At 37.5% G+C, this 23,006-nt stretch overlaps 1 protein-coding gene across 1 annotated transcript in view; it reads right to left on the bottom strand.

Moving 5' to 3' along the window:
- Positions 1-3,797: 3,797 nt before the first annotated feature.
- Positions 3,798-23,006, bottom strand: part of LOC148942456 (exostosin-2-like) — a 23,653-nt gene continuing 4,444 nt past the window's right edge. Inside the window, exons 2-4 of the mRNA XM_089102709.1 lie at positions 20,235-20,418; positions 15,638-15,804; positions 3,798-3,809 (exon numbers count right to left, since the gene is read on the bottom strand). Of these exons, the coding sequence (XP_088958835.1) occupies positions 3,798-3,809; positions 15,638-15,804; positions 20,235-20,418 (363 nt within the window). The remainder of the gene's footprint in view (positions 3,810-15,637; positions 15,805-20,234; positions 20,419-23,006) is intronic.

The raw sequence follows: 23,006 nt of genomic DNA, 5'->3' as shown, positions 1-23,006 counted from the left end.
TGTCCCTCTCGATATCTGGTCGGGAATGTCACTGCCTGGAACAGCGAGTTTGCTTCTAAGCAGTCAAGAAAAGACTGCGTAACCGCATTACTCGTGTGGCCGTACCCCTCAGTCCACTCATTCATAGGTGAGTTAAAGTCACCGACTATGACTAGATTCTTACACTTTCGAGCAGCACCATCAATAGACCGGCATATAGCCAAGAGTGAGTTCTCCAGACTCGTCAAGGTGGGACTTCTGTAAAAACAACCAAGTATAATGGGACCCCCAGGTAGGTTAATAGATATCAAAATTTGTTCTACAAATGGCTCATATTCTGACTTGATATCAATAGTGCCTACCTGAATCATTTCTCGTACATATATGGCTATTCTTCTGCCACCATCCGTTAGTAAGTTTGTCATTAGTCTGTATCCGGAAATCTGTATCTGGGATTCTGTCAGGGGTAGGGAGGTTTGCTTTGGTTTAATCTCACAGAACGGATAAATATCATCATCATTTGCAGAGAGGATACATCTGACTTCCTGAAATTTCGAGGTTAGGCAATCAACATTGCTAAACCCCACACTAAGTCCAGTAATTTTCTTGCAATGACTGTTGCTTGCATCTGTACTAAGTCCATAAGAAAACATAGAAGTCTCTGGGTTTGCATCACTATAATTATCACTTGTATACACTGTACTTCGAAAATCACTACCATCTAACTGACTATTTACATCAGTTACTTCACTTGGCATATCTTCTAGAGTTCCTGTGCAGCCGGCGGGACTGCACGAGTCGGCACGTTTTTTGGAACTATAGTGTTGCCTCAGATAAACAAATTGGTTTCGCCTTGTGCTCGTTTAGCCCACAACTCCTTATATAATTTTGCTCTTTTCTCGCGGTCAGTCTTTGAGACATCATTACGGAACTGGATCGTATCTGACCCTTTTCTTTCATAAGACTTTTGAAGGATTTGTTTCTTAGTCTTAAAATCAGGGACCAAGAACATTATAGGAACAGGCTTGTTTCCGGTGTTGGTGGTTGCAGCTTGTCCTTGGGTTTGCAGATTACTCAGACGACGGACATTTGAGATGCTCACATTTGGCAGCCCATAATCACTCGCAAGGTACCTCTTGATGTACAGTTCATCACTTGTCTGAGGGGGGACACCGAAGACAACACTATTAAGCTTTTGGCGCTGCCGGTCCCTTTCGTCTGCAATCACGTGTCTAACTTTAGTTTCAAGCTGCACCTCAAGATCATTTTTCAATGTCTAAATCTCTGACTCGACCAATCTCTGAACTGCTGCCTGGTCGAATGAGGTGCACTGTTCGATAGTAGCCAACCGACTTTCAACACCACTAAAGCGGTTATCGATATCAGTGGTTAGCTGGTCTCTTAGTTCGGCAAATGCTTCTTTCACTGCATCCTTAACTTTAGTGTCCAGTTCCTTTACACCACTAAGAGCAGACCGGAATGGTTCGAGATTCTTATCCATAATCTTCTGAATATCGTTCAAAGATGCCCCACTCGCCACTTGAGGGTTACTTTTGCAAAGTGGGCATTTCCACTCACAGCCAACTCGTCGCGTCATTTTAGTCAGTAGAGAGTACTCTGCCTCCAACATTTCTAGACAGTCAATGCATATCCAGAGGCCACAGCCATCACAGTTCATAGCATATGAATCCTCATGCAAGTTCTCATCACATGTTGCGCACTTATCTGTCCCTTTTTTGGGGCTCTCGCAATGTCTCTTTGGCGGCATTATGCTGGCAATGCTGTTCTAACTTGTTTTGAGTCGGCAACACTGCTTCACGCAAGCTAGATATTTATAATGGTTAAAATGTCCAGAAATACTTTGATGGTGAGTTTAAATTTTAAATTAAACTTAGTCTATCCGTGAATGTCACTTTTTGATGGAGTAGGCTCACTTTGTCCGTGTTAATTTTTCACTTGACAATTTTTAAGGTAGACAGAATGTGGGAAGTGCAATACTCAAATCACCTATTCCCAGCAGTTTAAGGATTAAAATCCCGCTGGTACCAATTCGGCCTCTTGTTTGTTTGCTATTGCTCCCTTCTGCACAAATTATCCACCAAAAATACGCAAAAACGGACGAGCCAACGCAATCAATGGTATTTTAGTATTTAGCTGTGATATTGAATTGTGAAAGAGCATAAAAAAGGCATCAAGTGATGTATTTACATTCATCCTTGCTAAATTATATTGTCAACTAGCCTATAATTTTACCTAATTTTATCTATGGCCTCTAGGCCATGGGCGCCCATATGGGGGGCTGGGGGGGGGGCTCCCGCCCCCCTGGCTGAATGATGTTGCCTTATTTTTATATTTTTGTTCTGAGATTTCTATTATATAGTATTAAAAGTGCCAATTAGACAAGGTTTGCCCCCCCTGGAATTCAGCTTATGGGCACCGATGCTCTAGGCCACTTTACACCTCCTTAACTCATATACTTTCTTTGCTTTCTTTATATTCTTCTATTTTTTATATGATTTATCACTCAAATAGTTTTTGTACAAGCCTCTCCTCTTATCTATTAAACATAAAGCATTTTCACTAACATTCATAGCAGTGTTTCTTTCCTAATACATTATCAGCAACTTCAAACACTATTGCCCTACAATTATTGCATCTATCTTCAGCATTGTCATGTTTAAAACTCTCCAGCTTAATATTCAACTAGGCCTATTCCTGGAGAGTTTCTCTCAAATTCTCATCTTGGAGTTAGGCTAGCTGGTAAATTTCTAGGTTGCCCTATAATTTAGCTAGGCTGAAAGTGAAAACATCATTTGATGCCTTTTGTATTCTCTTTCATAACTCAATAATCCCTTCTAGGGCTAGTTGCATCTTGAGCCCTTAAAGGGGCCCAAAAGGTATTTCATTTTTGTAACCATGGAAAGAAGTTATAGCCTAACCTGCAAAATACTTGATTTTTAATTCAAACCATTTTCCTACTGTTTCAAGTTTTTCAAATGCTGTCAACAAAAATAGTGTTGAATTTTGCAATTCAAAACTTTGCCACCAATAGGCTAATTCAGGGTGGCCTATGTAGGCCTATTTGCATAGGGTAAAACACCCAGTACTCGGCCATCTGCCTATTCTTGGACAGAATGTAACTAACAGGGAACCTACCTCTAGGCTAATGTGCTTAGAAAGTTTTTATACATAGCTGGTTCCCCTGTTAGTTAACTAACAGGTTATGTAGGGAAAATACTGTTTTCATCTTCTTTGTTATAATTTCTTAGATCACACTGCCTTTCCATTAGCCATTGAAGTGAAATTTAAATATAAAATAACAGGGGAAAACTTGTATATCTCACTGTGTAACTAACAGGCTCCCTGTTAGTTACATTCTGTCCGAGAATAGGCAGGTGGCCGACTACTGGGTGTCTTACCCTATTAATGGGGTGGAGGGGTAAAGTTCATGGTAAATATGCAGTGGGCCATATAATTTAGCTAGGATGAAAGTGAAAACATCATTTGATGCTTTTTATGCTCTTTCATATTTCATATGAAATACCTTTGGGGCCCTTATAAGGGCTCAAGATGCAATTAGTCCCATCAGCAATTACTGAATTATGAAAGAGTATAAAAAAGCAATCAAAAAATGTTTTCACTTTCATAAAAGCTAGCATAAATTATTAACCTAGAAATTTACCAGCTAGCTTAGCCTAGTTACCCTTTCTAAATTTCATCACACTATTAAATTATGATTTTATTCAGAATAAGAAGTTAAAGACACACTGAGCGGTAAGTTCATCTTTTATCTAGGGAATTAGTTGAGGAAGGAACAATTATAGGCTAGCCTGCAAAATACATATAACATAGGCCTAGCATAATACGCATACCTAAGCCAATATTTTTCAGTCTTATAATATTGTCAGTTTACTCCTCTTTGGGGGATATGAAGACAATTAACGACCTCCAAATAGTAAATTTACATCCTAGTCTAGTCTTGCCTGAGAATTTTTTGCTTGCTATTTTTGGTTCGTCACTTCGTCTACTGCTTCCATACAAGCAAGTTGCGCAAAATAGGATAACATTGCATGCAAATAATGCAATGGCGCAGCTCAAGTATCAACAGCGTTGCCTATATTAGTAGAATTAAACTCGCCGACAGTTGTGTTAATTTCTTTTGCTTAGAACTGGGAAAGAGTTTTATACACAGATAAAATGTATGTAAAACTAATGTCTAACTGAATTTTTTTTTAGTAATAATCAAGTTGGTGCTTTTTCTTGCCTATCCTCAGTTTCTCAGGCTTTTATCACGCTGTAACGTCATCATATATAGCCAAACGGCACCCCGATACCCAACCCTTTTTACAATTTGAAGATAGGGTACGTACATATCTGTGTCATATACTTTTTGACTATGGCTCTGTAGCAAGACCGACTTAAATTGACCCAATATAAAGCAAAAGCATCTCCCAAGATGTATTACAGAATAGCTGTTTTACATATATTCTAAATAGTTGCCCTTTTCCAAAAGTTTCTCCTCACTACTAAACGCACGCCATCTCCAGTAGATTCCGACATCGTGCCGATTTATTAGTGGTATGCCGTTGATAAAAGACCCATATGCATGTAGAAAACTTTCGGTGGCATGCCGGCAACCCACTCTGGCACCTTCGGCTCAGTGACGCGCCGCCTATCTATTTACATTTAGCCTAATGTTTTATAGTAATTTGTTGATTTTGTTGCGCTAAGTAAGCTAATGTGCCAGATTTCTTTGAAAAAGTCTATGCACAGTAAGTTCTAACCAGAAAATGAGGTTAAGAGCTAACAGACAGAGTAGGCAGAGATAATTCAAAGGAGAATAGGGGGACTAGGCAGCAGTCCTCTTGATTTCCATCACTGGCAGCAGTCTTCTTAATTTCTTGCACCATAGTTTGAAATATTATTTTGAAAAATACTTAACTTTTTCCTGATTCAAAGCATATAAAATTTGGGAAGTTTAATCTTACCCATCAAAAGCTGCGAGCCCTAGAAAATTTTGTGATTTTCGAAACAGGGAGAAAACATCCCAATAAAATAAAAGTACCTCAATAAAAATCACACCGTCAAGTTCACCGTATCTCACTGAAGAGTTCTCGATCTCCAGAAAAATTACAGCGAAAATTTCGAATTTTGTACATTGTTGCAAGAAGAATCATCACGGATTCGTGTTTACTGCTTTTTTCCCAAGGGATAATTTTATCAATCTAATGGCCCTAAAAGATTAGGAAAGGCCTCATTTAAGCTTATATTAGAATTTCTTAAATGACAAAAAGAAAGGAGGGCTACAATCCCCCTTTGCGAAGAATATTTCAATCGGGGAAGATGAATTTACGGTAAAAATTTCCATGGAGGAGGATTTCTAGCATGATTTCCGAAACAATCAGAAATAAAAAAATGAGTATTTTTCAAATAAAAGTAGGCTAGGGAAAACTTCCAGGCAGAACTGTCCAAAGAAATTTCCCTGTGCAGTTTTCAGCGAGGCTAGAATTATCTGGAGGAGTTTCACAAAGGGAATTTTACACGGGAGTCGCTATCCATTGAGAAATTTTTCACCAGGGAGTGGGCTTTCCATATAGAGGGAAGTAGATTTCCTGTCATTATTTGAAAAACAATCAGAATTAGGTTGTTTTTATCAACTGAAAGTAGGAAGCAACATTAAAACTTGAAACAAACATTAATTATTCCGTATTGGCAAGCTATCTCCTCCTTAATACATTGCTCTTTTTGCCAAAGTTTGACTTTTTGTCCTATTTCTTTAAGAACGACTCCTGGAAAACAGAAGCTTGTCAATTAGAATAAGAAACATTTTTAAAGTAGTAAAATCTTTAGTGTGAAGAGCGAGGGATTGAGGAGGAGGGATAGACCTACTCACATACGGAACAATTTATGTTTATTTTAAGCTATAACGTTGCTTCTAACTTACAGCTTAAAAATCTTGTCAATTAGAATAATAAAAATTTTTAAAGTATTAAAATCTTTAGTTTGAAGAGCGAGGGATTGAAGAGGGGGATAGACCTACTCACATACGGAACAATTTCTGTTTATTTTAAGCTATAACGTTGCTTCTAACTTACAGCTGAAAAAACTTGTTTTTTGTTTATTTACTTTTAGTATTTATCTTATGTCATTACCCGAAATTTATCATTGCATATTTAAACATTTGAAATTAAAAAGATTACATAGTTCTTTTTCCATAAACTTTATCTTGCCTCACAATAATATAAAACGACTTCACAATGTCATGTATTAACAAAAGACTTGAAGTGCTTATATCTACGACTGTATTGAATGAGCCACAACAGTCTTACTTTGTCTCAAACGGTATATTAAAACCTTTAGGGGGGGGGGGTGGTTAATAACTCCAATCGTTACTTCTTTTTTTGCAGATGTAAATTTTAGCTCAGATCAACATTTCTGAGTTAAAAATATTTCTAAGAAGCCGCGAGTTGAAAGTATGTTCATGTTTTACCAGAGTTGAAGAACAGTAAATGCGAGCTTACAGAGTACTGAATAGGATGTCAAGAGGCTGTCCAAATTTACAGAGAGTATTATTCAAACAAAAAGTGGTATATATTAAGGGAAGAAAATTTTGTTTCATGATATTTTGGGACTTTATCTCCGGGCTTGATTAAACCCTTTGGTACAACCCCGTCAGCACTGCCAAATTGTTACAATAGATCCGCTACAACCAGTGTACATAGCTTGATATGTTGATGTCAAATTACTATATACAGGATATCAACGTCTTATCAGTCACGTAAAACCCAGATTTTTAGGATTGGTAACAAACTTGGCCTACATTATAGGTAAAAAAAGAAACAAATGATGAAAAAAAAAGAAACAAAGCAAAAGAAACAACAAAGAAACGAAAAAATACTGAAAACGAATTGTATTAAAGATATTTTCTTTTGTACTTAATACTGAAAATAAACATTAAAATTACAGTAAAGTTTTGAACTGATGAGCTTTCAGCAATTAATATCATTACACATCAAATATTCAGTTTAATTTATTAGTTCTTTCTAAAATTGTTCAAGACCCCTAAAATTGTCCCGTTCCTTAACTGTAAAAACCTAAAGCCAACTGCGTCATTGGCGCTTCACTGAAAAAGAATTATATTACAAATATTTTCTTTTCCAGTTCTTACACTATTGAAAATGAAAATGAAATTACAGTGAAATAAATTCTTGAATTGATGGATCTTTCAATAATTAATGCCATTATATATCAAATATTCAATTTCATTTTGTTTATACTTTCCAAAACTGTTAAAGACACATATAGTTTTCAGTAAAGTGCCATGACGCAGTAGGTTTTACACTTTTACAGTGAGAGGAGGCGATACCCAAACTTTTGCTTGTATTGATTTTTGTTCGTTTCAAGCTTGATTTTCATATTCAATTTAAAATTCACTCGTTTTAAGATATATTTATCCATTTACATTAGTATCTATTGTAAATTTGTTTGCATTGATTGTTTATTTAATTTCTTTTCGTTTTGGGTTTCATTTATACTTCAATAGCAAAATATTGTTTTTCGTTTTAAGCTTAATTTGCATATTCAATTTAAGCATTGCTCGCCTTAAGATTCATTTATTCATTTACTTGTTTGTATGATTTTTTGTTATGAACGTTTGTCTAACTTCTTTTCGTTTAGTGTTTCATTTAATCTTTAACAGTAATTTCTGGTCGTTTTGAGTTGGAATTTTTACAGGTATTTGTATCTGCTGATCTTAGGTTTAAAATGGCCTTTACTTTTCTTTGAAAACCTTCTTTTTGGGAAAGTTTTTTTTTAATTAGGCCTAATTTTTGTTTGTTTTTGATTGCAAAAAGTTTCAAGTTTTTCAAAATATCTTATTTCAGAATCAAACTTTTTTTTTCAAAATCAAATGTTCATCAAAGTTTCAAAACTAGTATCAAAGTAACAATATCAAAGTAGAAAAAAATGGGTTTGTACCCACCTCGGGGTTTTTATTATCTGATACTTGAACTATTTTTAACAAAATGGCTATCTCAAAATTTGTATCGCATGGGTTTAGGGGAAGAGGGCGTGGGGGGAGCACTAATTGCTCCTAGATCTCCTTTGGCTCTTAAAAATTAAATTACAACTTTCAATTTTCAACTAAATGAGCCGTCTATTAAGTTTATACGAGCATCCCTTCTATAAGAACCATATATGCACCCAGGGCATAACTTGCAACCCCTATCCGCGGACCCTGGTGGGGGGGGGGGAGGAGGGGGTGGTCGACCCCGGAGTTTTTGTTTTCTGAACTTTGAACTATTTTTAACAAATCTCAAAGTTTTGATATGATGCATTTAGGGCGTGGAGGGGGGAGGGCTAGTTGCCCTCCGATCTCTTTTGACTCTTAAAAAGTGAACGAGAACTTTCAATCTCCAATAAAATGTGCCCTCTCTGAAGTTTATACGAGCATCCGTTCCATAAAAACTATTTATGCCCCCAATACTTACAAAGCGTGCCTCCGGGTCCTGGGGGTCGCGTCGACACAGGAGTTTTTCTTATCTGACGTCTGAACTATTTTTAAAGAAATGGGTATTTTAAAATATTTATCGGATAGGCTTCGGGAAAAAAGGGTGGTTGGGGGGGGCTAGTGTTCCTGGGATATTTTCTGACTCTTAAAAAGTGAACTAGAACTTTCAATTTCTATTTAAATGAGCCCTATCTGAAGTTTATAAGAGCATCCCTTTCGTTAGAACCATAGACGGGCCCAGGACAACACTTACAATGCCTAACCCCCGGGCCTGGGGGGTTTTGTTGATACCAGAGGTTTTGTTATCAAATTTTTGAACAATTTTAAATAACTGGCTATCTCAAAATTTGTAGCGGATGGGTTTGGGGGCGTGGGGTGAGGCTACTTGTCCTTAAATCTCTTGACTCTTAAAAAGTGAACTAGAACTTTCAATTTCCAATCAAATGACCCCTCTATGGAGTTTAGACGAACATCCCTTTCATAAGAACCATACAAGCCTTTAGGGCATAACTTAGAACGCCTTTCCCTGGGCCCTGGAGGGTTGTATTGGAACCGAAGTTTTTCTTATCCGACCTTTGAACTATTTTTTTTAACAAAAAGTCTATCTCAAAGTTATCATCAGATGGGTTTGGAAAAAGAAGGCGATGGGGGGGGGCTAGTTGCCCTCAGATCTCTTTTGACCATTAAAAAGGGAACTCGAACTTTCAATTTCCAATCAAATGAGCTCTCTCTGAAGTTTATACGAGCATCCCTTTCATAAGAACCATATATGTCCCAGGGCATAAATTACACCACCTGCCCCCGGGCCCGGGGGGGGGGGGGGGGGTGGGGTTGTGTTGACACCTGAGTTTTTGTTATCTGACTTTTCAACAATTTTTAACTTAATGGCTGGTTTTTTATAGGATGCATTTGGGAAAACAAGGGAGTGGGGGAGGGGCTTCTAGTTGCCCTCCAATCTCTTTCGACTCTCAAAAACTGAACTAGAACTTTCAATTTCCAATCAAATGAGTCCTCTCCGAAGTTTTTACGAGCATCCCTTCCATAAGAACCATATATTCCCCCAGGGCATAACTTACACCGCCGGCCCTGGGGGATTGTGTCAATACCGGGGTTTTAGTTATATGGTCCTTGAACTATTTAAAAAAAAAAATTGCAATCTCAAAGTTCTTATCAGATGGGTTTGAGAAAAAAAAGCGCGGAGGGGGGGACTAGTTGCCCTCCAATCTCTTTTGACTCTCAAAAACTGAACTAGAACTTTCAATTTCCGATCAAATGAGGCCTCTCTGAATTTTTTACGAGCATCCCTTCCATGAGAATCATGTATTCTTCCAGGGCATAACTTACACCGCGTGCCCCCAGGCCCTGGGGGATTGTGTTGACACCAGAGTTTTTGTTATATGATCTTTGAACTATTTTTAACATCTAACAATTTTATCAGACTCATTTGGGAAAAAAGGCATGGGAGGGGACTGGTTACCCTACGATATCTTTTGACGCTTAAAAAGTGAGCTAGAACTTTCAATCATAGAAAGTGCGCTAGCGCTGCCTAATTAAAGAACGATGTGGGCACAATATGTTTTTTTTTCTCCGCCCGGGCACTTCGTATCGAATGAGTTGTCGTAGAAACTTTGAAAAGGACTCATTCGATTGGAAATTGGAGTGGCTAGTGCCCTTTTTAATAGTCGAAAGTGATTGGAGGGCAACTAGCCCCCCCTCCCCACGCCCATCATTCCCCTAAACCCAGCCAATCACAATTTTGAGATAGCCATTTTGTTCAGCGTAGTTGAATTCCATATAGAAAATATCTTTTTGAGGAGGACAGTGCCCCACAACCCTCGGGGCAAGGGTTTTAAGTTATGCCCTGGGGGTATATAAGGTTTCTATAGAATGCGTTGTCGTAAAAACTTCAAAAAAGGCTCATTCGATCGAAAATTCAAAGGGCTAGTGCCCTTTTTAATAGTCGAAAGTGACTGGAGGGGAAATGGGCCCCCCCCCCCACGTCCATCATTCCCCCAAACACATCCAATCAAAATTTTGAGATAACCATTTTGTTCAGCGTAGTTGATTTCCAGATAGAAAATATCTTTTTGAGGAGGACACTCCCCAAAAACCCTCGAGGCACGGGTTTTAAATTATGCCCTGGGGGCATATAAGGTTTTTATAGAAGGCGTTGTCGTAGAAACTTCAAAACAGGCTCATTCGATTGGAAATTCAAAGGGTTAGTACCCTTTTTGATAGTCAAAATTTATTGGAGGGAAACTAGCCCCCCCCCCCCCCTCACGCCCATGATTCCCCCAAACACATCCAATCAAAATTTTGAGATAGCCTTTTTGTTCAGCGTAGTTAATTTCCAGATAGAAAATATCTTTTTGAGGAGGACACTCCCCCACAACCCTCGGGGCAAGGGTTTTAAGTTATGCCCTGGGGGCATATAAGGTTTTTTTAGAAGGCGCTGTCGTAGAAACTTCAAAAACGGCTCATTCGATTGGAAATTCAAACGGCTAGTGCCCATTTTAATAGTCAAAAGTGAATAGAGGGCAACTAGCCCCCCCTCCCCCCCACGCACCGCCGTCCCCCAAACACAGCCAATCAACATTTGGAGATAGCCATTTTGTTAAGCGTACTTGATTTCCAGATAGAAAAAGTCTTTTTGAGGAGGACACTCCCTCACAACCCTCAGGGCAAGGGTTTTAAGTTATGCCCTGGGGGCATATAAGGTTTTTATAGAAGGCGTTGTCGTAAAAACTTCAAAAAAGGCTCATTCGATCAAAAATTCAAAGGGATAGTGCCCTTTTTAAAAGTCGAAAGTGACTGGAGGGCAAATAGCCCCCCCCACACCTCATTCCCCAAAACACATCCACTCAAAATTTTGAGATAATCATTTTGTTCAGCGTAGTTGATTTCCAGATAGAAAATATATTTTTGAGGAGGACACTCCCCCACAACCCTTGGGGCAAGGGTTTTAAGTTATGCCCTGGGGGCATATAAGGTTTTTATAGAAGGCGTTGTCGTAGAAACTTCAAAAAAGGCTCATTCGATTGGAAATTAAAAGGGTTAGTACCCTTTTTGATAGTCAAAATTTATTGGAGGGCAACTAGCCCCCCCCCCGCACGCCCCTCATTCCCCCCAACACATGCAATCAACATTTTGAGATAGCCATTTTGATCAGCGTACTTGATTTCCAGATAGAAAATATCTTTTTGAGGAGGAAACTCCCCCACAACCATAAGGGCAAGGGTTTTAAGTTATAGCCACGGGGCAAATAAGATTTTTATAGAAGGTGATGTTACCGAAGCTTCAATGAAAGCTCATTCAATTGGAAATTGGATGGAATCTTACCCTTTTTTATAGACGACATGGATAGTAGAGAAATTAGCCCCCCCCCCCTCCATTCCCATCATTCCCCCAAACACATCCAATCAAAATTTTGAGATAACCATTTTGTTCAGCGTAGTTGATTTCCAGATAGAAAATATGTTTTTGAGGAGGACACTCCCCCACAACCCTCAGGGTAACGGTTTTAAGTTATGCCCTGGGGGCATATAAGGTTTTTATAGAAGGCGTTGTCGTAGAAACTTCGAAAAAGCTCATTCGATTGGAAATTTAAAGGGCTAGTGCCATTTTTAATAGTCGAAAGTGATTAGAGGGCAACTTGCCCCCCCCCCCATCATTCCCCAAAACACATCCGATCAAATAATCTACCAAGCGTGAAACTACCACAAATCAGCATCGATAAATAAATGAAACCCAAAACGAATAGAAATGACAATAAATAATCGAGTCAAACTCAAAACGAGCAGAAATTAACATGAGTTGGGCTCAAAACCCCTAGGCCTTCCCAAGGCCAGAACATAATTTGCACTTAACTGAAAAAATGTAAATTTTTTACTTTTATAACTTTAGTAAATCAAATAATATTAACATTTTGATTACTAAATATCAGTATATGTATATTAAACTGACAATGCACATTCATTTGTATTTTTTTCAGTAAAGTGCAAATTATGTTCGAATGACAAAAGATATTTTAAAAATGGTATCATTTTTCAAATATATTTCAAAAATGAACAGCATTAAAACAGAAAGGAAAAATCTCTAGGGTTTAAAATGTAGGAAAATTACCAAAAACATTATATTGCAACTATCATAAAATGGCAAGTAAAATCAAGCAGTCATTTTATCGCCATTGTATGTTTTTCCAGCCACTTCATATGGAATAGGTGGATCAGAATATCTAATTCCGTAAGAATCGTCTCATGATAATTTCGGTACTTTTTTGACTGACCGTAAATTAACCAATAAACTGAAAGAAATGTATTTCCATACCATTTGCCAGGGCTAGAAACAAAGGCTCAAATGGCTAGGCCATGTTTGCGGATTGTGACATATCAGTTCTAGCCATAAGATGACTAGGCAGGTTTTAGAGATTGGAAGATGTCAATACTCATAACACTAAGCTTGTGCTAATTTATTGATATTTCTTTCGAATTTGTAGCTAAATGATTCTAAGCTACAAACGTGAGATCTTTTTAGAATAACTTTGGCATCGGGAGAATAAAATAGGTATGACAAAAAAAGAAAGAAACAAATGTAACACTATAATAAAATGGCATTTGCACCAACGGCATTTTATAAATATATTCGTATATTTTAATAAAGAATAACAATAGATAAATTTCACTTTAATAAATCAAAAATATTAAAGCTCAATAAAGCCAATATATACGTTTGCGTATCTACCTGTACCAGAGGCACGAGCCAATATTTTATCTAAATTTAATATAAGAATACATTGTGCAGTTTCGTTTTAAAAAGAAAATTCAATAGAGTATAAAACAAACAATAGACAGGTGTGTATACTGGAGGCTCGAGAGAAACATTAGTCACTGTGCGAGGGCCAAATATCTGAAAATCAGACCGAGGGGAGAGATGCAAACTGCGAGGACCAGTCATAGCAAGGGAACGGATGCTAGACAGATTAATACCATAAATGGTATTTAATGACCAAATCTGAAGGTATTTCCCGACATTTTATGCCTTTAAAAATTTCCTTCACGCTCTTCTTTTATAAACCAAAATCAGCGAGGTCTAATCGGGTCTAAAAAAAGAACTTTCAGGCATAGTCAAAGCCCCACGTTAGACTTTAAAACGAAACTTTCTGTTAAAAGCATAATTGATGCCCAATGACAAGGACTCTTTCTTCCCCTTCGGTCTTCCCCCCCCCTTCAGTCTCATCCTTTCTTTAAAATTAATGAGTTCTATATACCATTTATAGATTTGAACTATGTTGATTTAAATTGTTTTTTAGAGTTTTTTTTATAGTGTAGCTTCAAATTTTAATTAACTCTTCAGGCGGTTTCGTCATTTTTTTGGTATGTCGTTTTCATTTTGATTGAAAAGCGTTGAATATGTATTTTTTGTTACTTTGATTTACACTTTGCGAATTAAATTTTTATCCCATGCTCTACCCATTCCTAATCTTTTCTAGGCCAATTTTAGCATTGTATAATGTATTATTTTTTTGTTGTTGTTGTTTAGACCAGGGCACTTCGTATCGAAGGAGTTGTCGTAGGAGCTTCGAAAAGGGCTCATTCGATTGAAAATAGAAAGGGCTGATACCGTTTTAAATAGTCAAAAGTGATGGGGGGAAACGAATCCCCCTCAACGTTAAAATATAACGATTTTATATTTTCTATTCACACGAATCTCAACCAAAATTGCTTATTTTATGCATAATAAATCCAATTGGAAATATGCAATTTAATGAAAAGAACTTTAAAAAACGCATCACAAATTTCTTTATATTCCTTCTTGTTAAGTTTTTACGATTCGTACAAGCATTTCGGGGGGACCCCTCTTGGATACAGCCTTAACGATAATACTAACATTTGTTATAAAACTAATAATATAAATAAGTTATAACGGCCCAAATCCAAATGGCAGGAAAACAAACAAGCAAAAGAAGAATTTTTTTAATCTTGCCATTATTCTTAACGTTTTTTCACGTGTATCTCGTGGAGAGTGTGCATTACGTAAGCGCGACAATATAACGCGAGGTACAGATCCCATACACGATCCCATAGGGGATACAAGATCCCGTGGTACAAGACTTCGGATGTCTTCGTAACTTCGGATAAATAAGATCCCCGAAATTACGGGGTACGTTTATAAATATATTCAAGTTGTGCGTATCACTTATAATTGAGAGCCTTTTACACCCTTCGTTCAATCTATAGGCCTACATCTATGGGAACCTTAAGTGGAACTGTCTCCAAGCTAGGCAGAGATACAAAAGGCTGGTAGAGTTTCTTTAAACGGAAGAAATCGATCCGTCAGTATGTTTTTACTAGATCTTATAATGGTCAAAGGCATACAAATCTCAGGCAACTGATCTCCTAAAATACACAAATTCAAATTATTGCAGAAGGATCTCACTTTGAGCAAAAGTGATTTTGCTCAAATTATTAATTTTAATAATATAAATTTGACATTAATGACTTGCTCGTTTTATAATTAATCCTTATTAAAGGTACCTGTATGATATACCCCCTGCAGCTCAAGTTGTTCATGCATTGACACAGAGTAAACCGGTTTCTTTTGCTAGTTTCTTTCAACTTAGCGTGGGAAAAGAAAAAGAGAATTGACAGATACGATGGGAAATACATAATTTGGGCTATATATTTGCATATTAGGGGGGTGGGGGTAAAGTATTTGGACAGTGTGAAGTCAAAAAACATACTTCATAATCTCAGAATAATTATAGCTACCACATTTTACATGCAGACCCGCTGTACTTTACCCCCACCCCTAATGTGCAAATATATAGACCAATTTTGTTTCAAAGTTTCTATATTTTTATCATACTTAGGTGTATTTCATTGCGATTAACCTAACTTTACTTCTTGAGCGGTAGGTGGTATATCATACAAGTACCTTATTAAATTCAAGATATGCATTTTAACTTTTAAATTCAAAATAGAAATTATTTAAATTCAGTATTTATTAACTAATCACAATATGAACGTTATTGGCATTAGTTATCGTACGTATGTCTATACCTCCATCCCATGATTTTCTCACTCCATCCTCCGAGTTCGGGATCTTGTACGTATATGACATTTATTTTCAATGCTCCAGTACAAGCCTTACCTGATATCCGAATTCCAGTTCATCGATGGTAAGCATGTTAATATCATCATCTAAAGAAAGTACGGCCTCGGTTTGAATTTCTTTATATGGAAGAAACCGATTTGTCAGTATGTTTTTGCTAGATCTTATAATGGTCAAAGGTTTACGAATCTCAGGCCACTGATCTCCTAAAATACACAATTTCAATATTAATTAATTAATCAATATATGAAGCGTTAATTTGTTAGTTATTAAATAATTTCAGATTTTTTATTCAGACCATTGATCCCCTAAAATAGACACATTTTATTAAATTGATATTATATATTTAAACTATTGAATTCAAAATAGCAATTATCTCAATTCAATATTAATCAATTAATGAAAATAAGAATGTTAATTGTATTAGTTATTAAATAAATTTAGATTTTCAATTTAGCCCATTGATTTCCTAAAATACACAAATTACTAATTATTATTGAATTTAAATTGTATATTTAAACTATTAAATTCAAAATAGACATTATTTCAATTCAATGGAAGTTTTTATTTGTTAAATAAACTCATATTTTTTATTCAGACTGACTTAACATACTTAAATTAAAGGTTAAAACCTAGTTGCTCTTGTACTTCCAGAGTCGCTAAGGGCATCCAAGAAGAGCCTCTAGTCTATTCTCAGCACAGTATAAATAATAAAAAGTAGCGAAAATTTGTTTTAGAAATGGGCCACATCAAAGCGCACGGGAAGGGATTTTCCCTTTGCGGCATAGCAACAACTTCAGTTGCAACTAAGCATTCAATCAGATCCCAGCACAGATATGAAATTTTTGCTGTGAACCAGATCAACATTTACTATCCTTCCCCCTTACGAAAGAACGATTTGTAGAAGTTCCCCTTTACTAATTTTCATTAGTATAAAGGAGAAAGAAGTTCTCCCTTATAAATTTTTATTGTTTTTCTTCATTAAAGTTTAATTGTAAGTACTAATTGAGCCATGCATAGAAAACACCAAAAAACAGGTCTCCCATAATCCCATTGTAATACGCAAAAAATTTCTCATTGCGCGTGGGCGAAGGCAGAGTCATGAAGACAAGTTTGAGACTGATGTATCCCAAAAATCTTTAATAGAGGGTATTGGGCTATTCGCTACTGTTTAATATTTATATCGAGTGTCTCATGTCTGTCACTGCCAACATGTCTAGGCGCTTGAGTTACAGATAGACTGAGATTTAGGAGGTCTAGCTGCGTTAGAAGCTATTCTTCGTTCTGCATTCAAAAGGCTGCCACTAGAGGGCAGCTTTAGAAGAAGAGTTTCAGGCATTCGAATGGGCGGACTTCCATTTGATTAATTGTTGTAACCTAAGCTTTCTCATGTAAGCTACAATGAAAGCGTTCGCCGTAAACTTTTGTAAGTCAAAGACTTACAAAAACCGTTCGCTCTAATAAATTAATCAATTTTAGTAGAAATAGTGCTTCAAGAATATTATCCTCCACAATTTCTTGTTTAAACTTACTTACTTGTAATTGTGGCGGGAATCAGGTGTTTCCCCCTGGCCCGGTATCAAGGATCTTCGAGACCTGTTTGAACCACGTAGTGCAGTCTACTGCCAACTCCTTTGCAAATGGGAGCCATTGAGTTGTCCATCTGTGACCAAACTTTCTGAGCTCCCCAATAGGGGACATCATCAGAGTATTCAAGGTCTCCAAGTGAAAGATTATGTCCCATCTGAACTCCTGGATGACAAGATAGTGCATTCTCAAACACCCAATCAATACAGTAGCTAAACAGAGTCGGAGACAGGCCGCAGCCTTGTTTTACTCCCAACTCAACCGGATATTCTTCAATCTCTTCTCCGTAAACTCGAACTCGGCTCAGAGAACCCTTGTAGTATGCTTTAAGTAGTCCCAGAAATTTAAGGACATTCCATCATTTTCAAAAATTTTCTAATTTTTGGCGAGTGATCGAATTGAAGGTGGAAACAAATTCCAGAAATATCAGAATCAGGGGCAAATTACTACTACTACTACTACTAACAACTCACTGCAGCACCAAGCCACCTGAGGCCAACACAGCTACGCACGCTCCTCCTCCACCCCAATTATACCTTTCAACTGCTGGATAATGAGGCGGAGTGCAAAAATATTGTCAGTGCAGCCTTTACCAGGACGGAAATCGGCTTGATTTTCACGAGTTCTTTTCTCCCTTGCCCCCTTGAAGCGCTTAAGGAGGATAATACCAAAAATTTTTACTGCAATGTCAATTAGACTTATTTCTCTGTAATTCTTGTTTAAACTGTAGAATCATGTCCAGCTAGACAGTTTTAGCCAGAAAAATATTAGAAAGTATATTCTGAATCCCTCCCTGTTGACTGCGGTGTACCCCAGGGCATCCTGCTATGTCCAACCCTTTTTATTTTAGTGGTCAAAAATCTTACATTGTGTCGGAATGACCGTCCGAAATTTTTCAACAACCTTTTGCAGGTAGAAATTTGTAAAAAAAAAAAAAAAAAAAAAAAAAAAAAAAAAAAGCCTAAAAAGTGACTCTTAACAGGTGCCCTAGAAGATTTAGCAGAAGAAGTTAGTGCCCTAAATATGAAGGTAAACCATAAAAATCAAAGATCTTGACCAAAGGGTCTGAACCCAAATTTCTACGATCAATTCCACAAGAAACTCAAGTTAAAAATACGTAGCTTTTACGAGTAATCATCAGATGTGATTTCAGCTGGCAACCACACGCTGACAAAATCACTTTGAGCAGGCCGTACACTTTCCCCTGATTATACAGAATTTTACTGAAAAAAGGAATTAAATTATTGATGAATACACAAATTATCATAGCCAGGATGCTCGTTAGTCTCAAATCATGAGCCACAATTAGACAAACCACATTCTACGCCTTTAAGGTTATATTTGCTGCATATACATATCTTGCAGCATCTGCTTTGTCAATACTGCTGGTAGGCTTATTAAATATGCGTTAAACTGTCATGTGTATCAGGCACACTTGTAGGAATTTATTTTAGAGGGGTCACATTTAGAAAGGGGAGTGAAGGTAAAAAAAATATACTGTTTATTTATACAAAAATAAAGGAAATAATAGAAAATCGTAGTATTTAGAGATATAGGGAGGGACACAAGGCCCCTTGTGGACATGCTTGATCAATTATGGACGCAAAAAGATTTTAAGGGAAAGAGCGACATTTTGGGGGTCTACAATTTTGATAATAAACAAACAATAGGCGAATTGCCTAGAAATAATAAAAAAAAAGCGGAAATTTTACCAGATATTGGATGTGCCACGGATCCAAGGGCTTACCCTAGCTAAATTAGCTTGGCCCAAACCGTTGTTGGATCTATTTTTTGTTTAATTTACTTTCTAATAAGACTGTATTTTTTAAAATCAAAACTAAAGATATAATTTCATAATTTTTCTGACCCAGGGAGGTCATTTCCAATCTTGGCTAGGGTACGGTTCTCAATAACATTTTCACTACTCGATAATGCAAAAAAAGGCATTCAAGATCAATCTTAGGCTATAAATCTGTCAAGCAAGAAAAAGGGATAAAAAAAACTACTAGGTCTAGCCTTGGTAAAGGCATTTTATCCCCCCCCCCCTCACGGCAACCCAGCATATAAATATGCTTAATAGTACTGAATAAATATGTCAAGAAGGCAGGTTCGGTTACTCTGAATTACACGCGCAGTCTTTCTGGAACCAGGAACTGTTCCCTTCCCCGCCACACCCCAATTATGAGTCACCTCCCAAGCAAGAAAGGCAGAAAGATCCCTATAACAACTTCAATTTACAGCAAAACAGAATTGTATAGCCTGAGTTCTATTTTGTCTTTTGTTTCCAACTTGTATGGCTACCTCTATTTTAATCTGCTCACACCTCTTTATAATCCCTGTCTCTTTTTTTGCAAAAACTACTCTTTTTAGCTTTGGCTGATTTTTCGTTTATTAATTTTATTTTGTATATCGCTGTTTTTTTTTTTGTTTTTTGTTGTTTTTTTTGGGGGGGGGGGGGAAACAAGAATCTATAATTGAAATTGGATCTAAAAACGTATCTTGAAATTTCATGATTATGGCAACAACAACAAAATCATGACCCCCCCCCCTCCCATACAATAAAATAAAAACAAGCAATAACTTTATTGAAAAATAACCTTCCCAAAAGGTTATGTGGTAAGATAGAAAAAGGCAGGGGTGTCAGTTCACGAAAAAGTATGGGAAGAAAAATTATTTTTCAAAATTTAAGGGGGGAGTACAATTTTTTGGTTTATTTCGATTATTTGAAGAGACCAATAAAATTTATTTTTCATAATTTAGGGCAAGATCTAGCGGATAAATTGCCCTCTTCCTCGTTCCCGACTAATTGACGTCCCTGGAAGGGGGGCATTTTATACTTCCCTTGGGTAATCATAGTTTACCGTTGGTGATTATATGGTAATACACGATAATTCTGGTGATAGATTGTTTTATAGAGGTTCCCAACCACTAAATTTAACCCCTAACCTCATTAAATGCGTTGGATGACAAAGAGCACAATCAAATATCAATCTAATAAATTAGTCATTTAAGAGCACAATCAAATATATAAAAAGAGTACAAGTCTTACGTGAAGGAGGGGCCTTTAACTGATTGTTCCAAACTACTACAATATGTACCAGAGAAGGGGTAGCAGCTAAACTTCTGATTATTGCGTACAAGCTCTCCAACCGATTATATGTGAGTACTACCGCAGTAAATCCTTGAGATTTTGGTGGAGCCATTGGCAGAATGAAAGCATTCGGGTTAGACATCTAAACATACAATATAAGAATAATGACACATGTTCAAATTATAAAATATACTTGCTTTAATGAATTTATATAATTTTAGTGGAAATATAATAAAATTATGATGGTAGTAAGTAGTAAGTAACTATGACGGCACTAGACCGTTGAGGTTCAAACCGGCGGTGCTGATCTCCGTTTCGTGGCCCTCAGCCAGGAAGTGCAATAGGGGGCTGGAGGCCAGCCATCCTGTGCTTTAACACAATCTTCCTGCTTACCTTCCCCAGATTTTTCCAGGTACCCATTTAGAGCTGGGTCGACTCTGGCTAAGCAGACAGGGTTACACCAATGACCCGCGTCCCAAACCCAAATAACTGGCCACGCCAGGGATCAAACCCGTGCCCCTTGGCACAAAGAATTCTCAACCCCGCGCACGTCCACTTAGCCAGGACGGCTAATTATGATGATAGTGATAATTTTAATATGATTATATATTTTTATTGTTATTAGTACAACAAGAACGACTACTACTACAACCTGAAAACTCAGAGGAGCGCCAAGCCACTTAAGGCCAACCCTGCTCCTTCTCCACCTCAATCTGTTTAGAGCTTCAATATAGACTCCCTCCAATGATGTTCTTGTCTCCGTAAAATAAAAAATCCTTTTCCCATCCTATCCACGGACGTCCTGCTTCTAGGTTTTCAAAAAAGCACTATTTTGGAAACAGTATTTTAAACAGTGTGCCGTTTGAAAAATGTGCTTCTCTCCCGCTTTCTAGGGCTACAATCAGACTTTCTATGGCTCTAGGCTCATATACGCTCCTTCTCCACCTCAATATGTTTAGAGGTTCACTCTTTACTCCCTCTAATGATGTTCTTACCTCGCTAAAAAAAATAAAAATAAAGACCTTTTCCCATTCCATCCACGGACGTCCTGGTTACAGGTTTTCGAAAAAGAACTGTTTCGGAAACAGTACTTCAAACAGTAAGCTGTACGAAAAATATGGTTCTGTCCTATTTTCCAAGGCTATAATCAAGCTTTCTAGGGCTGTGAACTCAAATACCACCTCTTGGTGTTAAGAGTTTCGCTCTTTACTCCCTCCAATGATGTTCTTATCTCTCTTTAAAAAAAAAATCACGACCTTTTTCCATCCAATCCAACAACGTCTTACTTACATGTTTTGAAAACAGTATTTCAAGCAGTAGGATGTGCGAAAAATTTGGTTCTGTCCCACTTTCTAGGGCTATAGGCTCAAACACGCTCCTCCTCCACCTCAATCTTTTTAGAGCCTCACTCTTTGCTCCTCCCCCCCCCCTCAATGATGTTCTTATTCCCCAAATAAAGACATTTTCTCATCCTATTCACGGAAGTCCTGCTTAAATGTTAAAGAAGTCCTGCTCCACCAAAATGTCAAGGATTTCCGCTGATCTCTGTTTCGTGCCCCTCAGCCAGGAAGTGCAATGGGGGGCTGGAGGCCAGCCATCCTGTGCGTTAACACACCCTTCCTGCTTACCTTCCCCAGATTTCTTCAGGTACCCATTTAGAGCTGGGTCGACTCTGGCTAAGCAGACAGGGTTACACCAATGACCCGCGTCCCAGACTCAAAAAAGTGGCCACGCCAGGGATCGAACCCGTGCCCCTTGGCACAAAGAATTATCAACCTCACGCACGTCGACTTAGCCAGGATGGCTAATTATGATGATAGTGATAATTTTAATATGATTATATATTTCTATTGTTATTAGTACAACAAGAACGACTACTACTACAACCTGAAAACTCAGAGGAGCGCCAAGCCACTTAAGGCCAACCCTGCTCCTTCTCCACCTCAATCTGTTTAGAGCTTCAATCTATACTCCCTTCAATGATGTTCTTGTCTCCGTAAAATAAAAAAATCCTTTTCCCATCCTATCCACGGACGTCCTGCTTCTAGGTTTTCAAAAAAGCACTATTTTGGAAACAGTATTTTAAACAGTGTGCCGTTCGAAAAATGTGCTTCTCTCCCACTTTCTAGGGCTATAATCAGGCTTTCTATGGCTATAGGCTCATATACGCTCCTTCTCCACCTCAATATGTTTAGAGGTTCACTCTTTACTCCCTCTAATGATGTTCTTACCTCGCTAAAAAACAAAAAAATAAAGACCTTTTCCCATTCCAACCACGGACGTCCTGCTTACAGGTTTTCGAAAAAGAACTGTTTCGGAAACAGTACTTCAAACAGTAAGCTGTACGAAAAATATGGTTCTGTCCTATTTTCCAGGGCTATAATCAAGCTTTCTAGGGCTGTGAACTCAAATACCACCTCAAAGTGTTAAGAGTTTCGCTCTTTACTCCCTCCAATGATGTTCTTATCTCTCTTTAAAAAAAAAATCACGACCTTTTTCCATCCAATCCAACGACGTCTTACTTACATGTTTTGAAAACAGTATTTCAAGCAGTAGGCTGTACGAAAAATTTGTTTCTGTCCCATTTTCTAGGGCAATAGGCTCCTCCTCCACCTCTGTTTTTTTATAGCTTCACTCTTTGCTCCTCCCCCCCCTCAATGATGTTCTTATTTTCCAAAAAAAGACATTTTCCCATCCTATTCACGGAAGTCCTGCTTAAAAGTTTCCAAA

The sequence above is a fragment of the Artemia sp. Qi Xiang Cuo genome, chromosome 16 (genome assembly GCF_049724085.1).
Source record: "Artemia sp. Qi Xiang Cuo chromosome 16, ASM4972408v1, whole genome shotgun sequence".
Classification (NCBI taxonomy): domain Eukaryota; kingdom Metazoa; phylum Arthropoda; class Branchiopoda; order Anostraca; family Artemiidae; genus Artemia; species Artemia sp. Qi Xiang Cuo.
The sequence above is the reverse complement of the archived record's forward strand: the minus strand, read 5'-3'. Positions and strand labels throughout refer to the sequence as shown.